Source organism: Lathamus discolor, chromosome 6, assembly GCF_037157495.1.
Source record: "Lathamus discolor isolate bLatDis1 chromosome 6, bLatDis1.hap1, whole genome shotgun sequence".
NCBI lineage: Eukaryota > Metazoa > Chordata > Aves > Psittaciformes > Psittacidae > Lathamus > Lathamus discolor.
In genome coordinates this window covers 75,199,325-75,222,911 of record NC_088889.1, presented here as the reverse complement: position 1 = coordinate 75,222,911, position 23,587 = coordinate 75,199,325, and the positions used below count along the sequence as shown (strand labels likewise).

Here is a 23,587-nt window from a genome sequence, read left to right as displayed (position 1 = left end):
CCTGCTTTTGAGTCATACCTGGGCAAATCATTAAGTTGTTATTGCTATTGTTCTAAAATGAGTTTGGTTTTTTGGGCTCATTGTCACTTTCTTCCTGATATCATTTATCTGTGGTTTAAAAAGAAAAATATAATAAGGTTATCATCCAAACGTCTACCAAACGAGTTAAGGCAATGCAGTGCCACACAGTCAGTCCAGGTAACTTTACACAAGGGAGTAATAACTGTTGTGCAGACACAGCTCTCTGCTCTGAAATTCAGTGAGCTATGTAGGCAGCTGCATGTGTTGCACATTACCTAGTTCTGGAATTTAAATTCTTGTTGAAAAAAAAAAAAAAGAGTCTCTGGAGCATTTTAAATAGAACCCACTCTCTCTGTGTGCTTTCTGACATCTTTGTGAACTGAGGCTCTTCATTGTCGTCTTCCTTTGACAGCTGCTTTCATCCCATATGTTCAATACATCCGCTCTGAGCAAGTTACCTTTTCATCTGGCATTTCTTTATGTTAAGGCTATGCTTATCCTCATTTATGAATTGGATCTGCCGGGCTTCCTGATGTTGTACACTATAGTTTGCCAAACCTAGTTTGCTCTGACGTGTAGTGAGAGCAGTGGATACAACTTCAGACAGCTGTGGCAGCAGCAATCTATGCTATCCAGAAGTATCTAACCATCAATATGATAATGTACTGTTGGACCACAGCCAGCTCTGCACTGACTTCTGCAACACTTTTCTACAGTATGAGCAGAAAGATAATCTGGTGCTCAGAGGCACTCAGCTTTTGTGCAGTCAGACAGAAAAAAAGCTCAGGTTTGCTCTCTGTAGACATCACTCCAGCTGTAAGGCCTCACCATATAGAAGGGGTGTCAGGAACTCTGTCAACACAAGAGGAAGTGTGTACCTGCTTCATTCCTGTGTAAAAAAGCACTCCGTGTTTTAGTCAGAGGAAAGCTGGCAAGAATAACAGTTAGGAGCTGTCACTGATATCAAATCCAAAGGACAGAGCAAGCAGTCTGTGTACCACTTGCAATTATCTCACACAGGTCAAATTGAGTGAAATTTGTGGCTGGAAGTTACTGTGAGAATGTTTCAAAAGGATTCTTCAGATAAGGCATTGATCATGACATACTGATTGCCAGGATTGCCAACATTAGCCTATGCTGTTGGTCTGTGACGTGCAGATGTCCTGGTTTTAATTTCCTGGGATGGTAATTAAGATAAAATTACTTCTGTTAATTCCTTCAAAGCTGAAAAGACTTGTCAGTAACTACATGAGAAGAGTATTTGTAAAATTACTAGCTCATGCTCATGAACTTCCAGGGTGCACTGGTCCCAAACTCTATATAGGCTACACTCTATGGGGCAAGTAAATTCACTTGTTCATACATAGATTTCACACAGGGAAATATGCACTTAGGATTTCTCCCTTTGTAATCTGCTAGTTAGCCTCAGATTGCTTAACACCAGTGACTTTCCATCCTTGGAGGTGCAATATCTTCTTTCCCAAGAGTGCTGCAAGCCATAAAGGAGGATTAATACTGCTTTTGAACTGCATTAACTACTGTGTGAATTCTCCACTCAGAAGCTTCTAGCAGATACTTAATATCATGTAAAGCAGAAATAATAAACAATTAATAAATCAGCTGTCAAGTTTTGAGCTTGCATTTTCCTCTGTGATCTGATCTTCTGACATATCCTGACTCCCTTCAGACTTTCCAATACAATTAATTTAGACACTACAAACCAGGCATCATCCCAATAGATAACTTCTTTGATCCACGGGGAAGAGGATGTGCTATAGCTTACTCCATCCTCCTTTTCTTTTTTCTTGGTATTCCCAACCTGTGATGACTAGATTTCTATATTTGATGATTAGAGAGTCTGAGAACAGTCATATAAGTATCTCAATACTTCTTTATGGATCCAAATTTCACCTTAACAACATCTTGTAGCATTTTATTGCATTCAGTAAATAATCCTAGGTTTATTGATCCTAAAAGAGAACAAAGCTATTGTTTGTTTGGGTTGGTTTCTGGGTTTTCTGTCTAGCTATCTGTTACTCCCTCTATAATTCTCAACCTATTTGCCCTTGTTGGTATTTTTGAGATGTCTAGGATCATAGAATCATAGAATAGTTAGGGTTGGAAAGGACCGTAAGATCATCAAGTTCCAACCCCCCTGCCATGGGCAGGGACACCTCACACTAAACCATGTCACCCAAGGCTCTCTCCAACCCAGCCTTGAACACTGCCAGAGATGGAACATTACAGCTTCCTTGGGCAACCCATTCCAGTGCCTCACCACCCTCACAGTAAAGAACTTCCTCTTTATATCCAATCTAAACTTCCCCTATTTAAGTTCTAACCCATTATCCGTTACCAGGTGTGCCTGGGATTGCTCCGACGCAGGCTTAGGACCTTGCACTTGGCATGGTTAAACTTCATAAGGTTGGCATCAGCCCACCTCACAAGGAAAATGAATGGCTGAATGGAGACAAAAGACTGAAGTACAGACTCTATAGAAGTCTGCTTGGTTTGTTCTGTTTGCTGATCAGTCAGCATATGGCTATATATATCATACTGTTGCATGTATACCAGAATGTGTAACTTTGAAAAAGCCAGGGAATATTATTCTTTGTCCAGGCAAAATCAAGAAATGGAAGAGGAACCTGAGGTACTGTGTATGAGTTATTGAGATGCAGAGGGATTGGAGTGGAGAGGCACAATCCTTCCTCTTCCTGATGAACAGAGATGAGAGATGCTAAAGAGGAAGGGGGAACAGTATCCAGTGGACAATTTCAGCAGAGTATAGTGCTCAGTTACAGAGACCAGGTTTTCATGGACCACCTGCCTTCCTATATAAAAATATTTGGGAGATTTTGACATTTAAAAATCAGAAAATCCTTTCTTATGCATAAAGCAGATAGGTAATTCACATTTTGCAGCGTAACTCCAGCTCTGTGTTTCTGGTTCCAGAGACATCTTCAGCTATGTCTCTGCATCTGTAGAAATGGTATAAATGGTGTCAACTAGAAAATAAGGTACAGCTTGCAAATAAATATTGCAAGCCAGATTTTCCTAAGTAAAAATGAATGTCTCTGAAATACTAAATTATGACAATACAACATCATCATATTTTGAAGTGTGTCATTTGTATGTGCTTGGAAAAAATCCTGCAGCACTGGTGGTTTTTGCTATTGTGATTTGCTTACGTTGAGAGGAAATAGACTAATTAAGGCCATCTTCAAAATCTGAACGCGCACAAGTCCGTGGGACCTGATGGAATCCATCCGCGGGTCCTGAAGGAGCTGGCGAATGAAGTTGCTAAGCCAGTGGCCATCGTATTTGAAAAATCATGGCAGTCAGGTGAAGTTCCTGACGACTGGAAAAAGGGGAATATAACCCCCATTTTCAAGAAGGGGAAAATGGAAGACCTGGGGAATTACAGAGCAGTCAGTCTCACCTCTGTGCCTGGCAAAATCTTGGAGCACATTCTCCTGGAAGGCATGCTAAGGCACATGAAAAACAACAAGGTGCTTGGTGACAGCCAGCATGGCTTCACTAAAGGGAAATCCTGCCTGACCAATTTGGTGGCCTTCTATGATGGGGCTACAGAACTGATGGATAAGGGTAAAGCAGTTGATGTCATCTACCTGGACTTGTGCAAAGCATTTGACACTGTCCCACACGACATCCTTCTCTCTAAATTGGAGAGATATCAATTTGATGGATGGACCACTCAGTGGATAAAGAACTGGCTGGACGGCCACACACAAAGAGTTGTGGTCAATGGCACAATGTCCACCTGGAGACCAGTAACAAGTGATGTCCCTCAGGGATCGGTGTTCGGACCGGTCTTGTTTAACATCTTCATCGCTGACATGGACAGTGGGATTGAGTGCACCCTCAGCAAGTTTGCCGATGACACCAAGCTGTGTGGTCCGGTTGATATGCTGGAGGGAAGGGATGCCATCCAGAGGGACCTTGACACGCTTGTAAGGTGGGCTGATGCCAACCTTATGAAGTTCAACCATGACAAGTGCAAGGTCCTACACCTGGGTTGGAGCAATCCCAAGCACAGCTACAGGTTGGGCAAAGAAGAGATTCAGAGCAGCCCTGCAGAGAAGGACTTGGGGGTGCTGGTCGATGAGAAAATGAACATGGGCTGGCAGTGTGCGCTCGCAGCCCAGAAAGCCAACCGTATCCTGGGCTGCATCAAAAGGAGTGTGACCAACAGGTTGAAGGAGGTGATCCTGCCCCTCTGCTCTGCTCTTGTGAGACCTCACCTGGAGTATTGTGTGCAGTTCTGGTGTCCTCAACATAAAAAGGACATGGAACTGCTGGAACAAGTCCAGAGGAGGGCCACGAGGATGATCAGGGGACTGGAGCACCTCCTGTATGAAGACAGGCTGAGGAAGTTGGGTCTGTTCAGCCTGGAGAAGAGAAGGCTGCGTGGGGACCTAATAGCAGCCTTCCAGCATCTGAAGGGGGCCTATAAGGGATGCTGGGGAGGGACTCTTCGTCAGGGACTGTAGTGACAGGACAAGGGGTAACGGGTTAAAACTTAAACAGGGGAAGTTTAAATTGGATATAAGGAGGAAATTCTTTCCTGTTAGGGTGGTGAGACACTGAAATCGGTTGCCCAGGGAGGTTGTGAGTGCTCCATCCCTGAGGGTGTTCAAGGCCAGGTTGGATGAAGCCTTGTGTGGGATGGTTTAGTGTGAGGTGTCCCTGCCCATGGCAGGGGGGTTGGAACTTGATGATCTTATGGTCCTTTCCAACCCTAACTATTCTATGATTCTATGATTTACATACAGTTATATAGGCCTGTCTATAAGAGGTGTAGGATCACAGTCAGAAAAAGAATTAGTGAGTTAGGCAATTCTTAGATGGGTGCATTTAATCATTAATATAATGAAGAAGTCAGAGAAAGAGCTACTCTATCAATATAAATTTATTTTACATACTTATCCTCTACAATATCTGCTAAAATGTGGACATCCTCAAGGAAGCAAAATAATTTTGCTTTTAATATTCTTTAAGATCTAAAAGTTTCTGGTAATTGTTACTGATTTTGCTACAAACATTTTTATCCAGGCTTAGCCTCTGGCCCCTCTCTCATCACAGTGACACCATTGTATGGCTTAGGAATAGTATAATGGTCTCCTGAGGTAAAATTTGGTTTACCGACTTTGATGCAAGAACTTCCAGATGCCAGGTTAACCACAGACACATAGTATAGACTAAGGAGATGGCTGTTATAAGAGCATCTTGCTCATTATAACTCTAAAAGTGATCTTTATTCTAGTTAAATGTCTGTGCAAAACACTTCTGCAAATGTCTTATACGACAGAGTGCATGCTTTTTTCTTCTTTTCTTAAGTGAGGTCCTTATGCAAGGACAAGAAAGAACCAAAGAAAAATAAAGTGTTAAAATAACAGGAAAGAAGCTGTAAGTCAAAAAATATATTATTATAAGAGTTCATTTAACTAAATAAAGCATTTAACAGCAATGTAACTACAGAGCTATGACTAGAAACTTGAAAGTTTTCTAATTGAAAGAGTGGTCAGGTTTGTTTTTGACAAAGGACAAGGAACATTTCCTCACAGTACTGCTGGCTGTTCAGAAATTAACTGGAAATTTTAACAAGAATGTGAATTACTGTAGGAGAAATTTATTTCTTCAACCTTTAAGCTTTGAAAAAAAGTAAGAAGTAGTCTCATCCATTATTATAAATGTAAAATACGTTCTTTAAAGTAGAGTTAGTAATTTGATGAGGTAAAGCAAAGCTTTGAGGAAAAAATCATATTTCTGATTCTTGGCCCAGCCCCCAAGCAAGAATTGCTGTAAGTGTATTGCACAGCAACTCCTTCAGACGTCAGATGTACAAAAGAAAGAGCAAAAATACATAAACCACCATCAGATCCTTAGTTTAACTTCTGGTTGAGGATGATGCTGGAAGAACTACTTTTCCTTTTTGAAGCTGTTGGTAGGCTTCATTCTTTTTAACACAGGGATGCTCAACTATTAATTTGCTTCCAAATGATATAAGCATATTGTTTTACATAGGCCAACCCCCCTGGCCGGACCAGAAGAACAGTTAGTTTGTTCTTGGCCAAATACCCCCTTGCAAACGTGCTGACTTGGATCCCTCAGTACTTGGAAAGGCCTCAGTGAAATAAATCTCCACCTACTCCAAATCCAGAGGAATTTTAGACCATTTATGCAAGCGAAAGCTGCCACTTGCAGTTCTATTTTGTGCCAGGGTTCAGTGGCTGAGAATTTAGTATCCACACAAATTCTCCAAGAGCCCTGTTCTGCATACTGGGGGTGACAACAGTTGTTCAACTACAGCAGCTGTGGTGCCAAAGGGGAGGAGCGTGGAAGAGGAGCACAAAAGGTTCTCTTTTTCCTTTGTGCCAAGGGCACGGACATTTTGCTCATTGGAAGACTCCAAAACATTCCTGAAATCAGAACAAAATTGGAAAGTACATCTAGTTGGAAACTAATTCTAGCCTCCTGGCTTCTCAAAACACTTTTTAGGATGCTTTAATTTGATAAACCATTTGGTAGTTTTCACTGCACTTCCCCTGACTAACTTCTATTACTCTTGGCAATGAACATGCATTTTTCCTTCTCCAGCACTGAGTTCTCCAAGCTCTGTCAATGGGGTTTTTTTGTGAAGCCATAGGCTAAACCTCCTGCATAATCCTTTATCTGTTTCCTTATCCAAGATTAATAACAAGAGCATCATTTCTCTCAGTAAGATATACATGAGGTCCTAAGTGAGTTTTAGTGCCCCTGGGTATAAACTTTTTGCCATTAAAAATAGTGAATGCTCTACTATGACTTTTGACCATAAGAATTTCACCTAATTTGCCATGTACATTCACATTTGTGTGTACGTAAAATAACGATTTACCAAATGTGCATTTCTTTATTTAGTAAGGAGTGGGTGGTAAAAGACAATTGGATTATTTGGATTATGTTACAAATTCATTATGGATTCAGAAGTATAGTTATAGCCTTAAGCCTGGGTGCATGGACATGTTTATGTATATGAGTTAAAACCAAAAGTATGTTACTGAAAGGTTCTTGAAAGCTATTTAAATGTGGTAACTAAAAGTTGAAGATTAAATTTACTGGTATATGCAACAAAACATTCAAATGCCATTGTTATCATCTGGGAATGATTATCAATGTAATTTTGTATCATGGTTCTAGACATTTTTTCAACTATTTTTTCTATTATAAACATCAACACCAAAGCTTATTTCATAAATATTAGACACACTCAGTTCCCTTCTTAACTTTACCTCATGATTATTAAACTAGAGCCAGAGCCAGTGTATGCATTTCAGGGGAAGTTACAATGTAAAGCAAAGAACATAGAACAAAGGTACTGAAAATAATTTATGACTGAAACTGTAGATTGAAATTTGTGAAAACCTCTAAACAGCATATTGAAATTGCCTCGGAATACTGGGATGTGTCTTTGTAAGCTTTTTAATGTATGCAGCCAAGCTCTTCCACTTTAGTTTGGAACCACTGTACTGCTTCTGCTTGGCAAAGTCGGTATGACTATTTAAAAAATGAAGAGGGAAGTAATTCTACAGAATGTTAGATTTCCGATAAGAGCATTTTAACATTTAAAATATAGTATCAAAGTTTTGCACAGCCAGAGTGATAAAAAATGCACATGGTTAGCTGTGGATATATCAGCTTGCAATAGTTAATGCTTGCACCTGAATGCGTGGACAGAAACTGATGTATTAGTGAATTTATATTTTTACTGTTTGTGTTACAAATATATGATTTTTGAGACAAAACATGAGGGTGGGAGTTCTTGGATTTGGAGAGATGATTAAGCTGTAAGTCAACATTTAAAATTATATTGTTTTGGCATGGGAAAGGCAAGTGTAGTTTGTGTGGTGATGTTGGCAAACCATAAGTGAAAGCAAAAGGTACTTTTTGTTTGTGTTTCAATGAGGTGATTCATGCCACATTAAAAAAAAAACAGGTGTCTCAGTCTCTATCCTCTTCATTGTAAGGAGCTAAAATCTGGCATAATATAATCATAAAAGGTTTGGGTTTGTTTTGTATTTTTGTTTCGTTTTGTTTCCCAAAACATAATTCCTACTATTTTGGCACTGTTTTCTATACCAATTTTTGACATCAAAAATCTCAGTGACATGAAAGATTGCAACAGGCATGAAGCATTGATGATTGGTCTTGCTGACAGTTGTGGTTAATAGTGGGAATATTTTGCACTGGAAGTTATTCAACATTGAGAATAATGGTATTCAGTGTATCTGTCCAAAGACAAAATACAATTTTAGATATTGAGTAGTATATAATAGGAATAGCACCTCATTAAGAAAATTTAATCAGTAAATCTTAGATTGCAAAGTGCCAAAAGAGTAGAGGATGCTTATTCTTCTAAGAAGTAGTGCCTTCGTTTTCTGGGGAGTATTTGATTCCAGGACATATCAATACCTAATAACAAACACTTGTGGAGCTAAGCCCTTACTAAATAATTATGCTGATAGTACAGAACTAAAAGTGGAATCACAAGGGAAACACATAACTTTTAGAAAGCCAAATCACATTTAGATATTGAACATTTCATCTTGTAGATGGTATATTCATCCCTTACTATTGGGCAACATTTTAAAGTACTTTAGTCTGCACCCTAATGACAGCAATATGAGTCTCATCCTTTATGTGTGCTATTCAAGTCTGCTGCTGTGTGGCTCAAAGCTGCCTATATCATAGTCTAGTACAGCAATGTTATTTATTAAATAATTATTCAGCCTTTTAAATTACATTATAAAGTGTAAAAATATATGTTAAATATTTTTATTACCATAAGGTTAATTATTGCTGCAAAAGGATGCCTGTGATTAAACGCATGTCTCCCAAATACATTTTATGTTGATGAATATTTTTATTAAGATATGTCAAATTTATCTGAATTAAAAGCTGACTTGAAGACAATGATAGGATGCAAGGCAGTAATCTAATCTAATTGTTCTTATTATAACATAAATTAAGAAAGAAAGAGTGAAAACTTCATTGTTCAGTCCTAAAGGAGATAGTTCTATAGAACAGAGCTAATGAAGACCGACCCAACATGGTTCAAAACCTATCCCACTGACTAAAATTGCAGGAAGGATGCATAACTTGTGGAGTTTCCAATAAAATTACATCTCACAAGACATATTTTAGAATAGAGACCCATTGAACATATGTAATGATGTTAAGCTCACCGTTTAATTTGATTATAGACCCAGGATGCAATCCTTCAATCCTTGTTCATGCAAGATTTTGTGTTTGCTATTTGCATTAACCTTTTTTTTCTCATGTGCCAAATTAAGTCAAGAGGATGATTCTAAAGGTATGGAATTAATTATATGATAGGAGCATTACTAGAGTTCTGACATATGACATTCTGTGATGACAGGTGTAGTTATGAATAAAAAGCAACTGTGTATGATGTCTATATTAATATTTTCAAAAACATCCTGTTTTCTAAAAGAACCCTGATTGGTGAAATGCAAAACAGTCAATGACAAATGAGGTATTCCATTTGTTTCACTTATTGTCTTTCCTAAACCAACTCAGAAGCTCTGATTCTCAGGTTGTAATTAACTTCCTTGAAAACACTCATTGGTGTTTCAAGAAGTTTCATAGCATCTTCTCATAAATCAGCATCATGCATCTGAATTAAAATCTAAATGTAAATTACAAACATTTTTCATATTAATGATTGTGAGGCTAAACACACATTTAGAACTGATTATACATTACTGCCTTACAGTGACTGAGTTGCAAGAGAAATGCATCTTCAGACTTCTTAACTTATATGGGAAATTTTGTTTCCAGCGTGGAAGCTTTGGAGTTCTGGAATTCATTGCTATAGCTGTAATAATTGTATTAACAAAAATTCTATCACTGATTTGCTAACGCTTTGAAGTTCTACTGGTAGAGTAATTTGTAATTTTTGAAGTCAGTATCTAGAAATTAATTTAAAGTGGTTTAAAAAGTGGTCTCAAGATAGCTATGACACAGCAGCTTGCAGCTTTTAACCTTAAACTGAAATTATATTGAAAAAATAGAGTATTTCTTTCGTCACGGCTGGTGATATTAGCATGGGCTTTTCCTTGGATGATTAGTTTTGTAAAGTGTGTAATTTAAATGTGGAATTTGTCCTCCTCATTGTATATTACAATCAAAGCATAATAAGTAGCCCTCTCCCAGGGTTAACTGCTACTAGCTTTTAGATATTTGGAACTTAATCTTAGTTATCAGATTTTTTGAAATAGTGTGAAGGTGCTTCCTGGACAGATCACAGAAACTCCAGTAACATGAGTTTTTGCATACTGGTAGAAAAGACTAAAGCTTTAAATGGAAACAAATTCCAAACTCTCGCTGACTACAGTGTCCTACCTCTGTCATAACACTGTAGTCTCTTGTTCACTAATACGCTTTCCAATTAAGTTAGCCATTTTATTCTCCCTCATTCTTCACTGTTTCAGAACACTCCATCAGCAGTACTTCTTCACTTCTTCTCCTGGCACTGTGCTAAAACTATCTTTTCCTTGGTTGAAAACTTATCGCTGTTGTCCATATTTTCTCTTATAAAGCATAGCTGGAGCCCTGTCTATACAGCTCAGCTTTTCTCCGTACTTTGTCATTCTGAGTGAGCAGGTGAACAGCCAAAAACATAGTCCAGTTCCTCTGGGCTAGACTTGTGCATAGCGTCAGGCCTAAAAAAAACATTTTACTATACTCAAACAATCTAGATGCCAGTGAGGCCAAGCATTCAGTTATTTGCTTAGTCCTTTGGATTTTGCAGCCCTGTGTCTGAGCATGGGTTTTGGTAGTTTCAAGAAGAAACTGTCACCAGAAGCATATCATTCCAGTAATACCTGCACATTCTCAGTGACTACTTTTTCAGTGTTATGCAATTCATTGTCCAAGAGTTACTGTAAGTAAATTCGTTTTTAGTTTTATATACTTCAGGAGCTTTGCATTTTAAAGAATAGTACTTCTCTTAACTGAAGTTTCTTAATATGCCTGTATGATTATTTCCAGTGAGCAACAGTAGGGAGTATATTTAGGCAATGGGATACAATGAATCATCTGGTACAAACATGTTTATGTATGTTAAACATAAAAATAATTAGCTTGCCAAAGACCACTGTATTCAACAATAACAAAATCCATATTCACTTGGGATAAAAGAGACAGGGAAAAAAACCTTGCAAATTCTAACTGTATTTTCAATCTCAAGGTAGTGAGTTTCTTTCACTGGAAAACAAAGGCTGAGCTTCCATTTACAGAAATGGGGAAAGTACAGGAATATAGAAAGCTTATTGGGATATATGAGAGCTTCAGAAAATACCCTCCTATTTAAACTGTCTCAACACAGAAACAAAAAATACCAACAAAACCAACAAAAACAAATTTATCGTAAGGCACCAGTTACAGATATGTCTTTGCTTTGTTTTCAGCACTATCATTTGTAGTCAGTAAGTCGCCAGGACAACTGACAACCAAATGCAGCAGCAAACACATTATTCCCTTGCATATATTTTAGAAGAGAAAATGTCATTTTGATCGTATGTGCGGCACATCCTTGGCCAGTATTAAAATTGGCCATTTGATACGGTGCAACTCTTCCTTCTTTGAGTGGTGTGTTTACAATTCCCTTTTGCAGTGTTAAAGTCAGAATAAAGAACTAATCCATACATGTCAAACTAAATAAAAGCTAGCACTTTTCATCTGAAAACCTCCATAATCTAGAATTGGCTTCCTTTTAAAGTCACCTTTATCTTGGGAGTCTGCATAAATGCTTTAAATATACTAGTTCAAGGCTGGTTATTATTGAGGAGAGAATAACAGAGCTTTTACTGATCATTATGAAAAGTTACTGTGGATTGCACTAACTCAAGTATTTGTTTCACTCTGCTGTCATAGATTATGAATTAGAAATAATAGCAGTAATCACATTTCAGAAATGAGGATGTAGCTACAAAGCCTCCTAACTCCCACTGCACCAGTGTTATAATCCAAACAAGTTAAATAAATTGCTTACTTTTAACACAAGTAGAAAGAAAAAAAATAATCCAGAATGCTTCTGCCTTCTTAATATTCATAAAATAGATGAACAAAACAGCTCATTGTGCAGGAAGGTTTGCTTTTGGTTTTATATTTTTAACGTAACTTTTAAATGTCTTCTTTTTCTTTTTCTTTTTTTTTTTTTAATTTTATTTTATTTAACATTCCATGTTAGAAAACTGGAGTGCTTTGATTCTTGGCAGATATCTGCTACTTGTTTGCAAAGCACCACTACATTCTAACGTATATAAATGAAGGAAAATAATGGAAAAGTAATCCTAAGTAAAGCATAGTACTGGAAGAAAATTATGATGCAACCACTAATGACAAAATAGTTTTTACTAAAAAGCTGCCAGGTTGTCTGGATTCATATGGACAAAGAAAAAAAACTGGCTTTTTCCAGAACCTCCAATATATCTGCTCTTTTTGGAATATCAGTAAAGAAGGGACAACAAACTAAGTAAACTGCAAGATGCTGACAAGAGATCTCTACTTTTGGCCTTCCACAGGACTGCTAGTTTTGGCAAACAGCTGTGCTAACTGCAGGCAGCTCATAAAATCTTTTTTTCCTCTGGAAACAAACAATCCAGAAACAAAACCACACTCATTTTCAGTGTCAGAGATCATGCAAATTTTGTCGTTTTGACAGAGCTCCCTGTCATAAAACACTTTCAGAATGGGTTGGGAGCATCAGCAAAATATTTTCAAGAGGACAGAAAGAGCAAATGAACACTTGCATTAGAACATTTTTAATGATGTTTGGCTTTCAATAGTTGGTCTTCAGTATTCTGAAAGACACAACATGGAAAGGAGGCATAATGCCTAAGAGATTACTCCTGCCCTCTTTGTATCTATGAGCCAACATGAAAAGTACACCAGCCTCAAATTTGCAAGTGCCATTTTGAGATGACTAGTAGATAAAGTGGTAACTTGGAAAAGAAAACTTAAAAAATACCTATCAAAATGTCTGGTGCTAAATGTTCTACTATTTCATTTTCTATCTATAAGATCTGGAATAGAATTTCTGCTGTAGTTCACTCAGGTTTATTTGCTTGTAAAAATACCCAGAAAAGCCTCTCACTCTTCCAGCACTAGCAGTAGGTAATGCTGCACTGCCAAAGTAATGTCCACCGTTGTGGTGGTTCAGAACTCCACTGTGAAATTTCAAATTGCCAAGATACTAGACTTGGAAAATGTGTCTTTGTAATTTTTGTTCATAAAGATTTTTTTTCTGCACTATAAATGCACCTGCTCTCACCAGACTTGAAACATTAGTGATGTTCTGACTAATTCTAGTAGGTCATTCAGTCACGTTTTAGATGAGTTTAGGAGGGAATATAATGGCAACAAATACAGAATAATGATGTACTTGCTATGAAGCGAATGTATCTAATATTGGTTATAGAATGCCTTGAGCAATTTTACCACTTGAAAGTCTGCATTGAACAATCTAAACTGATTGACTTAGTCCATAAAGTTGATTAAAGACTGAAAGAGTTACCATCATAGCTGCTTGCTTCTGAGGTTTGCATCTCTAGCAGAAATTCCTGAGCTGCATGTGAAGCAGTCTTGGGACTCACCCTATTCATTACCCAGTTATTAAGATACTGTTATTAGATCCAAAGTTATTAAGATAAGTTATTAGATCCAAGGTAGCAGTAGTGCTTCTATATTGTAATTTGCAGTGGTGCAAGGGCTGTTTCACATAGAATTCTCTCATCTGCGTCAGAAGGCCAAATTCTGAGACAGAGGTGGTATGGATATCTGGGGTCATCACAAGCCAAGATCCTAAGATACTATTAAATTTATCTTTTTAGTCCTTGCAGCAAATGAGTTGTGTTTATATGCAAGAGTATAAGAAGCTTAAATCTGAATTAAAATCTAAGAAACAATGAGTTTAAAGACCTGATATGTTACATTGTAGTATACAAAGAGCATTAAGCAGAATATCTCTGTGGTAATTACAAAGATCTAGATACAATTAGTGCAGTAAGAATCTCCTTATTTTCTGATTCCTTCATTAATTGGGATTCTGAATAAACATTTCACAGGAGAGGAAAATAAAGACTGTACCCTAACTTCACTCCCATTTGTCATCTTTCTTCTTGAAAAGATAGTCACAGGAAGGATCCGGAGATCAGCAAAAAGTTTATACACAGAGCAGAGAGATATTCTGCATATCCCCATCCTCCTTAAACCTTCAGAAGTTCACCACCTCAGCTCCAGAGGGCTAGAGCACCTTTGATTGAGTGAGAAGCATAAGTTTCCCTCCAGAAGTGGTGTGGTTTTATACAATTAGGGATATAATGCTGCAGTATGTATATACTCCACCTCTGCAGTGTAAGACTGCACAGGCCCAGGTGGAAGTACTTTGCTGGAGAGCAGCGCAGACAGATTAGGTGTCACACTTCACTATGTATGGCATCTTTATTAGAGGTCACAGCTTTAATTCAGTCATATTGCTCTGTAACAGTGTGCATAAGAAATCATAGTCAGCCTCTACCACAAAACAAGTATCAGGAGTGCATGCAACATATGAACCTGTTCTTCCTCATATTGTTTTTATACCCTTCCCCAAAAGAAAGCAGTAAAATCTCTCAATACTGCAGACTGCAGTCCAAATGAAACTCATTCTTTGTCCAAATATAAGCAAATTTTCTGCTTTCTGTATTTACAGAAAGATAAGGAAAAGACTAGTGCAGATACTTCAAATGTTTCAAAATCCAAATACCAATGCAGCAAAAGTATATTTGCAGCAAAATGCACATCTGCATTGATTTACAGCACAGAATAAAGCCACAATTGCTTAACAATGTAAACCTTCCTGAATTTTACCCTTTCTTTTATAAATATATTGAACTTGAATTTGTAAATATATTATCTATAATTTGTAAGCATGCATATATATTTATATATGCATGTGTATTTAAGATATGGGTGGATATAAAACACAAATATATATCCAAACTAAAATTGCAGTGGAACTGCTCATCACAAAAGCTAAAATTAACTGAGCATGAGAAAGATGTGTACTGTGGTCTAACGCAAGACTGAGAAATAAGTTGCCTAGACTTCAGAACCACTTTAAATGTCACCGCATTTCCTCTCCAAGCTCCAAAGTGCACTTTTTCCTTGCCTTCAATAACATAAACATGTAATACCAGATACAGAATGAAAATATTATTTAAAACTTAAAATAATTTTCCTCTCACCCTTCCCTTAGGAAAAAAAAATGTGAAAGCGAAAACCATGTAAAACTTGATGCGCTTTGGGGAAGTACTGAACTCTGTTCCCAGTGGAAATAGTATAACAGCCTAGCAAGACCCCTTTCTTACTGGATGTTACGGCCCTAGGAAACATATCGTGAAACCTTGCTGCTAGCTGAACTATTTGTATTTTGGTATAACAAACCATGTCATAAGGCATAGCTTGATGAACTGAGCAAAACCAACAAGTAGAAGGAGACAAAAACAGCAAACCAATATTAGTAAACCAAGACAACTAATTAAAAATAAATATAACTAATTTTTCTATTGAAAATGGCTTTCTCTCAGTGTTACACTGTTTGCACTAGGATATCTTAAATGTTTCTGATTCTGAAGTAAGGACTATCTCTAATTTGTGAAAACCCATGTCCTATCGATCCTCATTTGACATCCAGCAATATTTTTTTCATAATGACCATTTTAGTGCCAACATTCCAGATTTTAATAAAGTTAAAATGCAACTTACGTAAATTATTTGGCGGAGGCCTCGTCTCCATGTTTTCATAATGTTGCACATGTACTACAATGTTTAGATCTCTTTCCATATGATCTGTTGTACAAGGGCCTTGAGGTCGCATAACATCGGCGAGAGCCCTGGAAAACAACAACAAAATCAGAACGATACTGCAAAATCTGTAAGGCATCATCAATATATTGTAAGCGCATTTTTAGTTAGGGATGCCATCCATCACAATGTCTACTGGAGAAACCAGCTCCATTCACAGCAAAATCAGGGAATCAGATTCATTGTGAGACTTAGCACTTGAGTCTCTTTTTAGGTTGTTGTAGACAGTGTGCTAGCAGTACTACACAGAAACACATTAAGTTCTTTAGCTGTCTTAGCTTTGTAGGAACGTAATTTAAGCTTGTTGAGATTTGCAAAGTTCTGCCATTGCATGTGCTTAGTGACACTGCCATGTTGGTTAAGCTGGGTGCCTCAGCACCTACTCCCTGTTTGTGAAACTAGTTTTTACAAATGAGTTCTCTTCACACCTGGATTACCAGCAGGGCCTGTCAAAGCAAATGTTCACACATGCATTTGCACAGAGCTCCACACAATGCAGTGGTCTTGGCTGTTGTCAAGTTAATAAAAAATGTCAGCAAAAGTGAAAGGTCACAAGATTTTCATGTAGAAATCGAATAGGCAAGGATTTAAGCTTTTCCCATCCACAAGGGAGATGAAAAATGTCTTTTCTAACTCCTGTGAGTCTCCTAGTCACTATATTGGAGCAAACTTGCACAGGCACACTCCTTGCTGCTTTGAAGCCAGTTCAGAAACAGGATAAAAGCTTTATGCTAGCAAAGAGGGGGCAAGCAAAAGGATTGCTAACAGTTAGGCCAGGCCCAACCTGGTGCTAGTTGTGGACTTTTTCTGCAGAGCTGCAGGCATCAACTATATCTGAGACAGAATCGTCCTGCTTTGGTGTATCTTCTAAGGACTAATCTCACTGCCAAGTGTCCTACTGAGTGCAAGTCCATTCTTCATCATACATTTAAGAACACAAACCTGTATAAGCCCTGTGGATCCAGAGTTGGTGAGTAAGTTTTAAGCTCCAAAACTCAGCATGACAACATCTAACTCTGTCTGTGATTCTGGGCTATGGGGTTTTACCATTGACTTCTGTAGGAGCAGGATTAACCCTTAGGTACATGCCACATAGCTACCTGCTGAACTACTGTGCCATACAAAAGAACTGGCCCACCTGCAGAAACTGTTGCCTTAGGCAAAGGAAGGCTGTGGTGTGTGTTACCAGTGTCTTCAGAGTTTTTGTTTTTAAGGGAATGGATGTATTTTCTGGGCACTGTGCCCAGTTTAGTTTAATTTTCTGCAAAATTATATACAGTGTCCCAGATACTGCATCAAGAAAGACTAGTTTATACACTAATAAATAAATAAAACCAAGCACATTCACTGGTGAAAGCCATAGCAAGTGCCATCTAGCTCCTCTACCCTACTTCTGTGACATGATGATTTCTTGATCAGGAAGCACTGTGCTTTTAAATATTAAAAAGTAGTTTCATTTAAGTGACAGAGGATTCCTGAACTGGATCTTGCTTCAGATTGCAGGAATATTGCTTTGGTACACAGCTGAATAAGACTGATGTTTCATTGTGTTTATGGCTAGCATTATGTAATTAAATTATTAGTAACAGTTGTGATCAACATGTTACAGAATACTCTGTTGATACTGTAAAAGGTCAGAAGACAGTAACCAAATGATTAATGCTATCAGAGCAATGCTCCCATTTGAAGTAATGCTTATACAGCAGAAATAGCAGAGCTGGCCTACATAGCAGAATAATAAAAATTCGATAGAAGAGATCTCACAAAGGTATGTAGAAAATGGGGAGAAAGGAAAGCATTATATTGGAAAACATAGTTTAAAATAAGGGGGGACCCAAACCATTAATATCTCCCCAATTTATGCACATATGTCTTTATGCAAAGAAAATTCTTGACATCAGTATTCATTCTAATTCCAGAGGCAGCTGGGCACATTTCTGGGAAAGGAAGAAAGGCAAATGAAAGTTCCTAACTTCAGTGTGGGAGTTAAAACTGTGAGATCTCGTAATACATGGATTAGTATTTCCCAACATTGCGTGAACAGGTTTTCAGAAACACTTTCCTCATTGTCTTAATTTAATGGTAAATATTGTTCACTGTAGTCTTTACATAACACCCCATATGAGAGCGGATTAACAATTGCTTGTCTGTGAACATGCCAACTAAGTTTTCTACCATTTTAGGGTGGCCTTTTTCAAAGGGGTTTTAAGGAATTAGCTGTCCAACTCCCACTGTATTAGGGAAAAAGGAACTACTCACCATCAAGTTCTATTTTTAACAACACAGCACCTATGTTTATACTGTGTTAGTCAAAGTTGTACACTCTCCTCAGGGCTGAATAGCTCATATAACAAAGAGCTTGTCCTTATCTTCCACTGATGTCAGGGAGAGTTAAAAATGCATAGCAGCTTGTATCACTGAAGTACAAAGGAAATGCTGTAGCTGTATTTTGTTCTTTTAGGGATTTGCCCATATAATGAAAAAGATAAGAGAGGTTTGTCCCCCAGTACATGATGAAATCCTTGAATAGATCTTTGCTTTGAAAAATTCCACGTAGGCCAACAGACTGTTATAATACCTTCATGCATTTTGCTCACCTGAATATCATCATATAGATCTTACTATCTAAAGAAATTGTTAGAGTGAATTGCACTGAAAAATTATATATACATAAAGGGTCTTTGCCTACACTTTTGCTATACTGAACGATCTTTTAAGGAAATGCATAATACAAGATAACCTTCTAATCAGGTAGTTGAATCACTGGGTCCTGTATACTGATACTGATTGCACTATTATCGAAGTGGAGGAAAGTTACCTACTAAAGAGTTCATGGCCCAGAACTATCCAGGTATCACAAACTTTAGCATTTCTCTTGCTATAAAAATTTTCTCTTTGGCTATGTAATACTATTTTCAGGTGTTACAAAGAATGTGGAGCCAGGTGTTTCCCTTATGGGTACAAACTTGAAGAAGCTGAAGCACAGGTTAGTTCATAAAAGGTTACTTGTTATATTTTGCCTCCAGAACTGGGTCAAAACTCATAAGGGAAATAATTTCACACATGGGATTCAGGATTTTGGCAAGTCAGACTGTTCTTGGCCCCAGATACATGCCTTTTGAATGACCAACAAAAGACTTAACTTGTGAGCTCAGCACATTGGAAAAGAAGAAAGAAGAGCTCAGATGGTTCACAATATTTGGAAGGTCGCTAACATACTGTCAGAAGCACTACTTCAAAAGACCATGAGCTATAGCATAAAAGCATGACTGTAAATCTTGGCCTTTCAGTTTCTGGTTTGTTTGCACATTCTCCACAATGATTAGGAAAGAAGACTAAGGTGTGAGTTTATTTGCAGAAAAATCTCCTTCATGAAACAGAAGTAAAGCTTTCCCCTTTTCAACACATTTTTGAGAGAGGGTACTTTGTTTTAGCTTACGGAGCCTGGAAGTCCCACTAATGTACTCTTAAGCAGCAAAAACACGCTGTCCTCACGTGCCTAATAGCTTTCTAGGTCTGTTTCAGGAGGCAGATCAGTTCTGTTTCCTTTTAGGCACAATACTGCCACATTCGTTCACTTTGCCATATCTGTTAACATACACCATCTTATTCTAATATACCCTTTTTCTCTTAGAAAGCAGGAGGATAAAGGAAGAGTTAGTCTGTTTGGGTACTACTATTACAGCTTAGTTCTTGGACACCATAGCTGAAGGGAATATTTATCTCCTTTTAATGTCAAGTAACAAGTTTAAAAATGAGAATGATATAAAGAAAACATTAACAATTTAGACATATGATGTCTAAAGTGAAATATGCCCTTTAGAGTTAATACTGTACTTCTCCATTTTCATCTTCCAGATTTACAGTTCCATGCCAGCAGTGAGAGTTTTACTGAAAAGCACTGATCTGACAGAGAAAATGTCAACAGTACCACATTTGGCCTTTTTTCTCAAAACAAAAGGAAGTAACAAGCTCTCTAAGAAAGGACAAATTTTGACTCTTTTTTTCCTAAGAGGACTTGCCCAATAGAGAATTTTCTCTATGGATTGTTTTTGTTAAATAAATCATTTCCCCAAATCTTCTCCATTGTCAAATATTCGAGAAAAATTCAGGGAAATTAATACAATGTTCTTGGATTGTTTTGATATAGCAGTAAACAAATGGGAGGTCAGTGTATTCACCATAGGTGAATTTTTTCTGAGGAATGAAGAAATCCAAGTGTTTCATATAGTCGTTGGCTAGTGAGGGAAAGGAGACAATCTTAGCTAAGGAAATAGATGACAAATCAGCCTACATGTGTTTCTTACTGCCTGCCAAAATGGAGTAACACTTAGTACTTTCGGTTTGGCCTACCTAACACTCTGGATGCTTTATACTTCTGCTTATTAATAAGGTTCAGTACAGAAACAGAAAAAAAAGACATAAGCAGTATTCTTTTGGGGTTTTTGTTTGGGGGGGGGATTATGTTTTAGTGATAAGTGTCGAAAAAGTGAAAACGAATATAGGCTACATAATATTTTAATTGTTGGTACTATTAACTGTTTGAACAGATAAATTATTTCTTTCTTAAGCACTGCAGCCTTTTTTTTTCAGAACACTAGTAGTGTAAAATAAGCTAGGATGGGATACTTTAGTTGAATACACATTTGAGGACAGAGATTACTTAAATTCTTCCCTCAGTGAACAGATTTTTAGATTGCCAAAGGGAATTGAAAATCATACTCCTTTTTAAAATAATGGTGAGTCTTCTCCACAGCTGTAATAGGACTGAGAGAACTTTTATCTTTAAAAAAACAAAAAGCTGTAGCCTTGCTTTTTCAGAACATGACTAGCTATTATGTGTACTGAGTGGGTGACTGTTTTTCCATGTGATCATGACTTTCCAAGTTTCTGTATAATCCTGACTCGAATATTTTCATGGCAAGAAAAGTACAAGATCTCAGACACTGTTAAGTAATCAGGGTAACAGACAACCTTTTCCAAGAACCACTTCAGAAACCTAATCTTTATGCATACATGACTGAAGGAGTTCAGTATTATTTTCCAATCCCCTATAATTCTATTTCCATGAACGAAGACAGAATACTGCACACCTGTACTTTAGATAGCAAATATTTCTACTATGAGAAATCAGATCTACTAAAGCCGTATGTAAGCAGGGATGGCCACAACTTCACTCTGTCCTGCCTTCTTGCCTGTATGAAGACACTACAGGAAGAGGCTGAATCAAACAAGTTAGCTTAAAAGTAAGATTTAAAAAATAAATTAGGACCTATGTATTCTTTTTCTCAACTAGTAGTTGAGAATATTCAGAATGTCTAAAGGATTATTATACCTTGCTCAACAAAATCCATCTTTGCAGAAGTAACAGACACACAGTGTTGACTAAAATTTCTGCAATGTGCTTTGTTCCTCAGTAGTAAAAGTGTATCCATATCAGCCAGTTTATAAATAGCAAATAATTGCTAGTAAACTGGAGATGCATTTGAAGGAGTATTTTTGTGGCTTTCTCTATTCGTTTCAGGATAAGCAGTTAATCAAAAAGTCATGCAGAAACTTAGTAAAAAATAAGGCTTCAGGTGTTGACTTGATCTCTTAGACTATCTTTCAGAGGATGACTCTTAATCTAAGCTTCAAAGATTGTGAACTACATCCTTACCAGCCAGGACAACAGGAAGCTTTCTGCCACACTGCACATCCAGTAGAAGGTATCCTTTTAATATCATTTTATCACTAAAGTTGCCCAATATGCTGGAATCTATTTAGACTCTTTAATGGAGCTGTTTGCCTTTTTTAATGCCTTTCCCCCATCTGCTTTACTTTCATATGCCTGGGATTAGCATAAAGAATCAGACAGACTGCAAACTTGACAAATGTGTTATGCCTTGATTTTGAACTGCTGTGAAAATCTGGGTTTGGAGTATGTTGTTAAAGCCATTGGGCTCTGTCCCGAGTTGCCCACCTGCCTATCCACCACTAGGCAACCAGCATCTGGAGGAGACAGTACACAGCATGCCTAACTGTAGGTGGGGGAGGTTCTCTTTGATATAACTCAGCCGTGACACTGTGGAGACAAAGTATATCACACACATACATGGATAAGACAATACTTTCATATTCCATTTTTTACTTTTCAATAGTAACTGAAAAAAAAAATGTTAAGGAATTCTACAACAGCTTTTCCTTTTTGTGTCTCCTTCTTTCCTTCCACCCAGGCTCATTTTCACAGCTTAGAAATTTCACAAATAGCTCACACACTTGCAGGGGTTGGGGGAGTAGGGAAGGTCCTGCCAAAACCATTCTGCAGCTGGAGAGCGAGGGTGAGATGACATTTGTTTACATCCTTCTCTTGAGAAGTAAAACCATTTTCCAGGCTTTGAAACAGTTGGAAGAGGGAACCTATCAGGCTTTCTATAATTCGGTGTTGCTGGTTTCAGGATTATTTTTGTTTGTTTGTTTGTTTTCCTATTCATGCACAGTATATTTAGGAACACTTGCTGGTTTGTGTTGGGAAGAGGGTCAACCACTGCAAATAAAAATGGACTACTGTCTGTGCAGACTCCACAGTTATTTCTAGTCTTCCTCATTATGCATGTACTTTGATAACCTGCCTTGGGGAACCACAGGAGCTCTGCTTGCTTAAGTTGGTCTCTCTCTTGATCACCTTGCAGGGGAGTGCAGCCTGACTGTCAAGAGTTGTTTGTTTAGCAGGAACAAATGGGCTTCACTCTCCTCTTTGGGGGTAGGGGACAGGTAGTGGGGAGGGGGACCCTGCTGCCTGGCATTCAGCCTTACCTGGACATGTGCTCCCGCTGTGGTCTGTGTGCCTTCTCCAGCCCTAGTTTGGTGAAGATCCCCACCAGCACCATGACTGCCACAACCCCGCAGATGATGTAGACAATGAGGTTGGTTTTATCCCTGGTAGGGTCATGCAGAGGGTCGTCTATGCGCGAAGGAGGCTTCCCGGTGTTCATCCACAACGGGGTCTCATAGTTTGTGCAGGTGCTTTGATCCAGCCTTGTCTTCTTGAACTTGCAGCAAAACCTGAAGCCACAAGTGCCGCAGCAGAAAATGAACTCCCCCGAACTGCAGTTAAAGGGGGGGTCCCACTGCCCCATCACGTCAAAGTAGCCCCTGCAGAAGTCTGGGGTAGGAGGTGGCTCCGAGGGGTCTAGCTGCTCCCCGGGGCTGGAGTGGTTTCCTCCCGAGAGCACCACAAAGCTCCCTAGCTGCTGGCCAGCTTTCTCCTGAGCCCGACACACCAGCGTGAGAAGGTCCGCCACCAAGTAGCCGAAGACCAGCCGGATAAAGCCTTCCATTCTGCCTCCCAGTCCCGGCTCAGCAACGCCGCCGCCGCCGCTCGAGCTGCTGTATGCTGCGCTGCGCCAGGAGCTGAACATAAAGAGGCTCCGTCAGGGGCCGGGCGTCCGCTCAGCCCTCTCTCGCCTTCAGCACCGCGGACAGCCCCGCGCGGGCCGGGCCAGGCCGGGCGGAGCCACCGCCTCCGCGCAGCGCCCGCAGCCCGGCGCCGCTCCGCTCCGGAGAGCGAGCGCGCGGCACTTGTGGAGTGCGCGGGAGAGGGAGCGCGCGGGAGGAGGAGGAGTACGGGCGGGGGGGGGGGGAGGCGGCGGAGAGA

At 38.7% G+C, this 23,587-nt stretch overlaps 1 protein-coding gene across 1 annotated transcript in view; it reads right to left on the bottom strand.

The window, feature by feature from the left end:
• Positions 1 to 23,366, bottom strand: part of SHISA9 (shisa family member 9) — a 180,133-nt gene extending 156,767 nt beyond the window's left edge. Inside the window, exons 1-2 of the mRNA XM_065686267.1 lie at positions 22,747 to 23,366; positions 15,853 to 15,980 (exon numbers count right to left, since the gene is read on the bottom strand). Of these exons, the coding sequence (XP_065542339.1) occupies positions 15,853 to 15,980; positions 22,747 to 23,351 (733 nt within the window). The 5' untranslated portion in view covers positions 23,352 to 23,366. The remainder of the gene's footprint in view (positions 1 to 15,852; positions 15,981 to 22,746) is intronic.
• Between the last annotated feature and the right edge of the window lie 221 nt (positions 23,367 to 23,587).